General features: G+C 34.5%; 1 protein-coding gene across 4 annotated transcripts in view; it reads right to left on the minus strand.

Annotated features, from left to right (window-relative positions):
* The window catches only part of LOC106458332 (transducin-like enhancer protein 4), a 31,519-nt gene extending 22,272 nt beyond the window's left edge, over window positions 1–9,247 (minus strand). For 2 of the 4 annotated variants that reach the window (XM_022384511.1, XM_022384510.1), the window contains exons 1-6: window positions 8,456–9,247; window positions 7,852–7,952; window positions 7,285–7,348; window positions 6,739–6,783; window positions 1,790–1,852; window positions 1,209–1,283 (exon numbers count right to left, since the gene is read on the minus strand). In XM_022384511.1, the coding sequence (XP_022240219.1) occupies window positions 1,209–1,283; window positions 1,790–1,852; window positions 6,739–6,783; window positions 7,285–7,348; window positions 7,852–7,952; window positions 8,456–8,503 (396 nt within the window). In that variant the 5' untranslated portion in view covers window positions 8,504–9,247. The remainder of the gene's footprint in view (window positions 1–1,208; window positions 1,284–1,789; window positions 1,853–6,738; window positions 6,784–7,284; window positions 7,349–7,851; window positions 7,953–8,455) is intronic. The other 2 variants (XM_022384513.1, XM_022384512.1) reach the window with 1 other exon arrangement.
* Window positions 9,248–9,555: the final 308 nt, after the last annotated feature.

Here is a 9,555-nt window from a genome sequence, read left to right on the forward strand (position 1 = left end):
ATCTAAGTAGTGTGCTGTTGCTAGTGGTAAGGTAAATAGAATTTTAGATTGTTTGTAAAGAAATATTGGATACAAGTCTGAAGGGGTTATAATTTCATTGTATAGGTCACTGGTTAGGCCACACTTAGAGTATTGTGTTCACTCTTGGGCTCCTTACCTTGAATCATTGGAAAAGGGCTACTACGATGATACCTGGGATGGAAAGGTTGTCACACAAGGAGAAGTAAAGATCTCAGAAATTGTTTTATCTTAAAAAAAGAAGAGTTAGAGTGGATCTGATTATGTGGTTTAAGATTGTAAATGGAATTGACAGTGTTGATGTATCATCTTTTTTCATACTTAATGGTGAAAATGGTAGGACTAGGAGACACAAATATAAATTTTGGCGGCAGGATAGGAGTCATCTTCAGCTAAGATAGTTTTATTTTTCTAACAGGGTGGTTGGCTTATGGAATGGGTTGCCTTAAGATGTTGTGGAGGCAGTAAATTTAAGTCAGTTTATGAGAAAGCTTAATAACTATATGAATAAGGCCTCCCTTTGAGTTTTTTTTATAGTTTAGTTTAGTTTAAAGGATGGCACAGCCTAGATGGACCAACAGGTCCCTTTTTGTCCCTAAACATTATGTTATGTTAAATTATTTTACTATCGGATAAGCATCAGGTCAATCAGTTGTCCAAACTTCAACACCAATTTATATACAATTGTTAAATTAACAGTCCTTAGCATGTGGCTTAGTGGATTCACGCTTCTTCGGCTCACAGACCGATGGTTTGGATGGTTGCCTATTTGAAACTGGCTCATGCCATGCTGTTGTGTCATTGAGTAGGACACTACCCCAATTGTTTCAGTCTAAACAGCTGTTAGGTGGGGGTTAATCTGCAATGGACTGGCATCCCATCCAGGAGGAGTGTGTCATTTCTCATCCACTAGTGCCAATTAAGATGATGTTCAATACCAGATCCTATGTGTCATCTCGGATTTGACCTTGACTAGTAAAGTGTGGAGTCATAGAAGGTTTATGTGCATATCATTAATTTAGTGCTGGCTGAGTGAATGGCTGTGTTGCTTGACCAGCAATATGGCAAATAAACAGTGGTAACATGAGAGTGTGTTGACACACAAAAATCCTCTAAACTGATATTTTTTTAGATTTGACTCATTCTCCCTGAATATTTCATATTGCAGAGAAAAAACAATAAAGCCTTACCCCTATTATGGCATTTAGATCCGTCATAGTGACTTGTTTGGCTCTCTCCACCGCTGAGGCCACCTGCTGTTGGTGCTAACATGTTATTCATAGAAAAAGTAGTTTTACCCAAAACATTTCATAGTCACAAATTTGTAACACTAATAATAACAAAGACAAATATATAAATCCACAAAAATTAATAAAATTGCTGAAAGGTAAAAGTTAGGTGGTCAATTTCGGCCAAACATGAGTGAACAAATGAACTTTTCCTTACAGCGATTTAAACATTTTCTCCACATTTTAAAATTGTGATAAAATACATGATTCATTAATTGCACTAATCTAATTCCAAATTCAATTGTCATAATATTTCTAACTTTTTAAATACTATACAACATGAAATAAATTACACGAAACATTGGAATAATAAAGGAAATATTCAATTATACACATTCTAGTATGTTATGTTTTTATAGGCTGTACGTCATTTTCTAATTCGCAAGATGGATTCATGCACAAATATATAATTCAAATAATACAACAAATGCTAAAACAAACGTTTTGCTTTGTAAATCCTAACAAATGTAAATACAGCTCACCTCTTGAGATAAGAAGGGTAATACCTGGGCAATGATAGAATTTAACCTTTTGGCGATTTCAGACTAGAATGAAAAATATTAGACGAATTAGTTTTTCAATTAAAAATAGCAACGTTTCTGAAAATAAAAACGTGTGCTATACGGTATCAACCTGAAACTGTACTTAAAGCGATTTGTAATCGTTATCTCTTACCAAGAGCAAAAAAACGTTTATCTTAAGTGGAACGAGTTGTTGTTGTCGTAAGGGGTCGTGCTAGTTTCAAAACTTAGCACTGGATTCATTACTCATCTAGATACTACATGCTATCATTGATCTGATATAGTAAACGCTAATGTCATGTTCCACTTCACAACCCACTCAGTATACTGTGATGAAAACGAAACTGGCCATATTCTGTAATTTCACAACATCCAGGGACAAGTAAGACTGTTTGTATATTTTGGGAATAAACCATCAATCAGTGCAAGAGTGACGTCATTCTAGCACACCACATGGAAGCAAGTTTGTTTTTACCCACTTTACACTTAACACAATGGTTCCGAACCTTTTTTACTCTACAAAAGCTGTATCAAAAGCTTACGAACAGATCCCCTGATGGATCAGTGGTGTAAGCATGAGGCTTATAAAGCTAAAATCCAGTAATACATTCCCCGCGGTGGACTCGGCGCATTTAGCCCATGGTGTAGTTTTGCACTTAACAACTCCATTAGGAGAGTATACGACAGACCATACCTACAGAGTGCATAATTCTTCTCGTGATTCATGCACGATAGTTCAAGTTGTAACACTAAGCGTCCCTTATATGACGTCATGTGTCTACTGACTGACAGACAGACGATACACTATTGTAGTATGAGTGGTTAAAACAGGTGATCCCTCTAGGGCCTTCGGTCCCCTTTCTGAGAAAATATGAACATCTATTCTTAAATAATTATACATTCATTGGATGTTTGTGTATAAAAACATGCCAGCGGTTGGAAACCAATGCTTTAGCATCTGTATTGTTAAATGTATATCTCCAAGTAATACAAGGACTATGCCTTTAAACTCTCAAAAGTAAGCACTTTCGTTATCACACTCATATAACAAACGAATACATTATTTATTTATTTTTTTGGCAGTAGAAAAACTATGAAGTTTGAAGTACCTACTAGTACAACCGTACAAATTAATCACGGGAATAATATTATTAACATTAATACGCTCTCTCTCTATCCAAATCTCACTAGAAGTGATGTCAAGTAAATCTTAAAGATTGTAGTAAATAATGAGTGCATGCAATTCACGTGCATTCTGCTAATATTATTAGAGAAATATACGAATCAAGAAAAACAAGACGTGTTGTGATGAAACTGTTTATTGAAGAACAATTTTGAGATTAAATAAAAGCTCCATAAAAGACTTTATCGCAAATGGCTGGAATTTAATTAGAAAAAAAAAATCCTGTATAAAAATGGTTCTTATTTCAGTAATTATAATTTATTTCGGCTGCTTCACATTGGTCGTATGTATTCTCAAATACAGTGAGAAGGAATACTGACAAAATCAATATTGGTCGAGTCGAGTCCCACGTCCACGATATCTTGCTGTTACACTGGCAGAGGCTGCTAAGCTTCGGGTAATGAAAATGCATCTTAACCCTGCAGATAACCCGCGATGTCTAACTTTTTTTAGCGGGAAAAGGTTCTGCCCTTTCTAATCTATTACAATCATCACGATCAAGCACAACACAGAGAAATAGAACAGTGAGATTATTTTAACGGGGATTTCAAGATAGCTGTGGCGTTCATTTGCACATTAAAAAAAATAAAAGGATTATAATCTTCAACTACAGTATACGCAAATGATACTGGTTATTCTTCCTGCCCCCCAGTGGCACAGCGGTATGTCTGCGGACTCACAACGCTAGAAACCGGGTTTCGATACCCGTGGTAGACAGAGCACAGACAGCCCATTGTGTAGATTTATGCATAACTACAAACAATTATTCTTCCTACATCAGTATAAGGATATATACCAGATGTACTTCTGCAGGGTCCCCGAAAGTGTTCTGTTTCGAGACTGAATAAAACCAAAATTAAGAGTAACAAATATTTCTTGTAACCTACAGAATATATAAAACTTCTTGTGATTCATGGCATGCGCACGTTTTCCTGTCAGTATAAATTGCTACGTCAAGCATCCCTTATGTGACGTCATTTTAGTGTCTACTGACTGACCGACTGACAACACTACTGTATACTGGTGCGAGTGGTTAAAACAGGTGACCCCCTCCATGCCGCCTTCTTTCCCCTTTCGGGCAAACAAGGATACTGTTATTCATTATTTAATTGTTTATCTAGTCGAAATCTCAACTAATTATTTGTGAAGAAAAACTTTTCTTGGTCATTTAACTATACGACAAACTTCACAGTTTAATGTCCGATGAGGTTAAGACTATTTATCAAGAAAAGTGTGGTGTGATCGGGTAAAGGAGGACAGTTAAAATATAAATGCATGTGTTATCACTACGCAATATTTTATCGTAAAAAATTGTTTTTTTTACGAGAACAACAGACTGAGCTGAAATGTAAGTAAAGCCTAGCAAACATCAAAGTTCTCGAGCACAGATATATGGTGGCCTTTGTTTCGGAAAATATACTAAGCGGAATACGTTTTATGAATATGCTACATCAGTCTAATCCATCTAAAACGTGAAACTACTCTCACTGTACTTCATTTTTCTTTAGTCACCTTGGACTTTGCTAATATATTTCAAACTTGTATAGTACGTACGTAGAAATTGTACTGCGTACTGAAGAATTGCTTTCCACTGTAAACCTACGAAATGTGCCTCTTAGCACCACAAAATAACTTTGCGAACTCATAAAACATTCACGAAACTCCAAGAACCTAAAAATTGGTTTTCTTCACCCCCCCCTCAAAGAAAACATTGGTAACTTGATGAAAAATTACGTGAATTGAAACTTTTTGATACAATCAATCACTAAAGAACAGCACATATCAGAAAACAGGGTAGGTAGTTAAAATACTGAAGAGCTAACTAAACATGTGAGAAAATAAAGCTTTTAACAAAGTGATTTAATTTTTTTTATTAAGTCATATATGTAATTAGTTTTTACCCACGTGGTTCAAATAACGATATTTTTCCGTGTTGTCTTTAGCCCCGCAAGCTAATATTTTATTTTTAAAATAATTGAACGACCAATCTGGGAGTAAAACATTTACGTTAAAAAGACAAAAACGACTGTTGTACGCATTAGCTGCGTAGGTATTTTCTTTCCAAACATTATTATTCCCGTTGCCTAGCAACAACAAAGAAGCCGATACAGGGATAAGTTAGCGTTTTAACAATATTTTTCACATGAAACAATAGCGTATAATGTCGTTATCCCGTTTTGAATAACCCATCGAACATGATCAATCAAACGGTTACATGTTCTAATTATGATAAAAGAAATACGCAAAATGTAATATTTGGGCAAATAAAATGATTCAAAATTCATATATATACGGTGACGTATGACTTTGATATTTTGAAAATTCTATTAAAAAATTAACACAGCTTTGGTGAAAAGTACAGTTATGTTACGTAACGCCAACATTTTTATATGTATACACAGGAAATACCTGATAGAAAGGGTTACACTAGATACACCTGTTCTATATAGTATACGTCAGCCATAAAAAAAAGCAAAAATACAATAATACACACACACACACACACAATAAAAAATAATTTATGCAGCTCTGTGAGCAGTTCCAACGAATAACACTTAACTCATACAGGAAAAAGGTCTTTGAATCCATAACAAGTGATGCCTCACTGACAACAGGAAAGGGAAAAATACATTGAAGTCGTTTAAATATGCGCTATTTAGCCAACCAGAACCTGTCATTCACAAATTAAAACTATCACGATATTTACGGAGGAACTACAGCAGTCGGGTCTTATTCAAGTGACCGAAATAAGGTTATAACACAATTCATGTATAATCAAAAGCTTTTCCTAAACTCCTATACCAAAGCGTCCTCATCTTTTCGTTTCAAATTGCCATTGTCGATATTGTAAACTTTATGTGCTTGCGCGCTCTCCAGCTATTATTCACGCGTTACGCTTACTTCTCCACAGAGAATTAGCGCGTATTGTCATGTTAATAACGCAATAGAATGCCGGTCACAGTATCTAGCTGCACACCCGCTGCCGTTTTCAACGTTATTGCAGCGCCATCTGTCCGTATTTGCTGGCCATGCACATCGCAACAGAAGGTTGATTGGTATTCTTGTAGAGTGCTGTAGCACGTCATATTCCGCGCTCATCAAATGAGGTAATAATCATCCCTCGGGACTTGTTAAAGTCTTGTGACAGTAAATTATTTACATAGGTTCAGGGTTCAACCTGTCTTTCTCACCCTCTTTACTTAACGTTTTCTCACGTGTTCGCATAAACACGGTAAAGGTGAGACTGAAAATGAAACTTAGTGTTAATATTTATAAAATAGATGCCTTACGTCTAAATATTTGCAAATCCGTTTGACAAGAAATAAAAAGGAATGTTGATATTTAGGAGCCACTTAAAGGATTGAACTCAATACACATTAGGAAACTCATCACCCAGAGATTAACAAATATCAATACACATGATGTTTGTACAGTTTCAGTAATTTTTATGTAATAATTCTAATATAGTTTTTATCACAATTTACCTTATATCATTATGAACGCTTACGTCTTTATTATATATATATATATACACAAACTTATTCTAAACAAAAAATTAGTTTTTAGTAGTTAAGGTGATAAATGTTTAGATGATTAAGTTGTTTTCGCTTTGTTTGTATTATAATTACCTTACAAGAAATTCGCCATGATAAACATGATAACACAAACAAGTTTCTTAAATTTACTTCAAAGATATCTCTTGAATCATTTAGACCAATCATCTCACCTGTTTATGCATTTCAACATTCAACCCGTATGACATCTCATAGTACTATGGCAGAAGAAAAGAAAATAATCAGCTAAGAAACGCAAAATAATAATATCTACAGAATAGTATTAACAAAATAAATAAATTATTACATTCATAAAACTATACTTCACATTGAATGGCATAGCTTTTTCAAAAAAAAACGTGGTTGTACGTGTTAAATTTTACAATTGTTAAAACTTTCCTTTCTGCATATCTAAAACTGTAGTTTGAAATATTCATTTTTAGTAGTTTATAAATTACAGTCACATTAATATTGAAAACGATGCAGAACTACTACACAGATATATTTATGTATCATATTACGCTAAAAAACATCAACATAAAAATTATTTTATGTTCCTAAATAGGAAATAACATAATTTTTATTTCTCAGAAAAGGCCCAAAATATATACTGACATCAAGTTATAATATATATGCACACAGACATTTTGTGATATATGAAAATTATTTCAATATAATGAAACGGAATTTTGGAAAACTGTAATATATACTTTCCTTACCATTACGTAATGTCTTTGCATCTCTGTCTTTTCACTGGCTAATTTCTCACACTCTATTTTTAAACTAGAAAATCAAACAAACCAAATATGTGAAGGATATATGCTCCAACTTACTAAATATTATTAAATATTTTCTCTAAAAACTGTCATTAGCAAAAAGTGGACATTTCATAAATCAAATTAACTGAATCAATATTTATTTTCATGTAAGTTGTATATACAAAATGGAATCGTAATGAACATCAACTGACGGCAAAGTAAATAAAAACTAGGTGATGGCATGTTGTCGATACATAACTATATTTCTGTAATGCTAAAACTGAAAAATCAATAATAAAAATATAACAAAATTATTGTAAATATTCCAACCAAAACAGTCCACAGCAGTGTGTAAAACTGATCAATCACTGACCTGTCGCTTTTCTCTGTCCTAATGCAATGTATAATTCACACAGTGCGAATACTACCTACAGTGCAAGCGTTAATATAATTACATCTCATTATTCATCCTAAACGCCTAGTTTTACAGAACGAGTCGATTTTTTTTTCTTCAAACTTTAAATTTACCTGTGGTATTGAGCTTGCAAGAAACTGAATTCTTCTTTTATTCTGTCACAAGATTCGGCAACAGTAAATTTAAAAGGTTGCCCGGCCTGTGGCGGGGGTCCCTAAAAGTGAAAGGAATCGCAATAACAACATTATCACAAGCACTCAGATTGAACACAAATTTCAAACTAACACTGTAATACTTTAAACAACCTAATTTAACACAAAAAATATAATTATTGTCTAACAGTGTGTAACAAACCCAACAGCTCAAACGCCATCACCTGAACTCTATGATGTAAACAGTAAATTTTTACATGAAATAAAAAATGTAAGCTAATAACGTAGCTTTTATTGTAAAACGAAAATTCTTTTCTCTTCTGTTTTTTTCTTACTTTATTTATATTTATATACATTTTCCCCAAACGTTTCACAGACTAGATCATCATTACAAATTCTTTATAACATACAACTTACAAATACAAGTAAAACTACAATAGTACAAAGTCTGGTAATCATAGTCCCCATACTTAAAGCAGTACGTACAAAACCCAACTTTATACACTAGCACAGCTACAGTATTATATATATATATATATATTAATAATTTACAAATAGTTCTTACCGCAACAGGGAGTGCTGCTGAACTGACCGGATGTCTAGCAGGATACATAACACACCTGAAGAGCAATGTTGTAGCCCAAAGAGAAATTAGGCTTAGCGTGTGACACAGGTACAACTGATGTTAGCGTTGAATTGATTCAAAGTACAGGTAACACAAATCCAAGTAATTATAACGGTATATTCATTTCTTAGCCCCCCACACGTAATTCCATCTTCTTTTGTCTCTCAACGGTGTATCTTAAGCGAAAATAACTCAAAGAACTGTTAACGTGACCTAATCGCTAATTTGTTGTAATTATTGACGAAATGACAAACGATCTAGTTAACGCCTAACACTAACGGCAACACCAACTAATACTAGTATTGGTAAAAGGAATAAATGACTTGGCCAACGTCTTCCAAGTACTGTAGAATAACTACTATTTAGTCTCAAATTCGCGATGTTACATAACGTTTAGAATTTTGGTAAGAAAAAAAATGCTCCCCACCAACGCGTCGACAAGTCTATACTATAGTCACTTGAAATTGAATGAACATTAATTTCCTTTACGAATATTTGCTGATCACTTCGTCTATAACGTTTCGAAAGCTTAGTAATGAAAATGGGCGATTGTGGTTGACGAGATGTTCACTGAACAACGGTTAACTATGTCAGCAGTTGTAAGAAAAACAGCACAACTCCCTCCAACTATACAAGTAATGTGAAGACTACTCCTGGGATAGGTAGACCCACTGTACACGCGGTTCAACAAGAGCGATTGCGGATACTCGTTCGCCAAATACGGCACGCTCAGATTGGCTTAATCAACAAACATACTTGTTCCCTGGCGTCACCCTTCAAACCACGTGGTATGGTCACCGGCTGATAGTCTACGAAGCCATAGAACCAATGAAATGGAGCAAGACTACGCCACACCCTTTAGTCGTGCCTACTACTACGTAATAATACTTTGACATTCACTCATCAAAAGCACGTGCATCGAGTCTGAACCAAGTTCCCGCCACAAAGTGATTCAAAATTCAGCATAGGAACCAGCGGAGCGATCCCTCCAGAGTGCAAGATAATTATACAGGGTTTAATGTTTCTTTTGACATGCACTT

The sequence above is a fragment of the Limulus polyphemus genome, unplaced genomic scaffold (genome assembly GCF_000517525.1).
Source record: "Limulus polyphemus unplaced genomic scaffold, Limulus_polyphemus-2.1.2 Scaffold447, whole genome shotgun sequence".
Classification (NCBI taxonomy): Eukaryota; Metazoa; Arthropoda; class Merostomata; order Xiphosura; family Limulidae; genus Limulus; species Limulus polyphemus.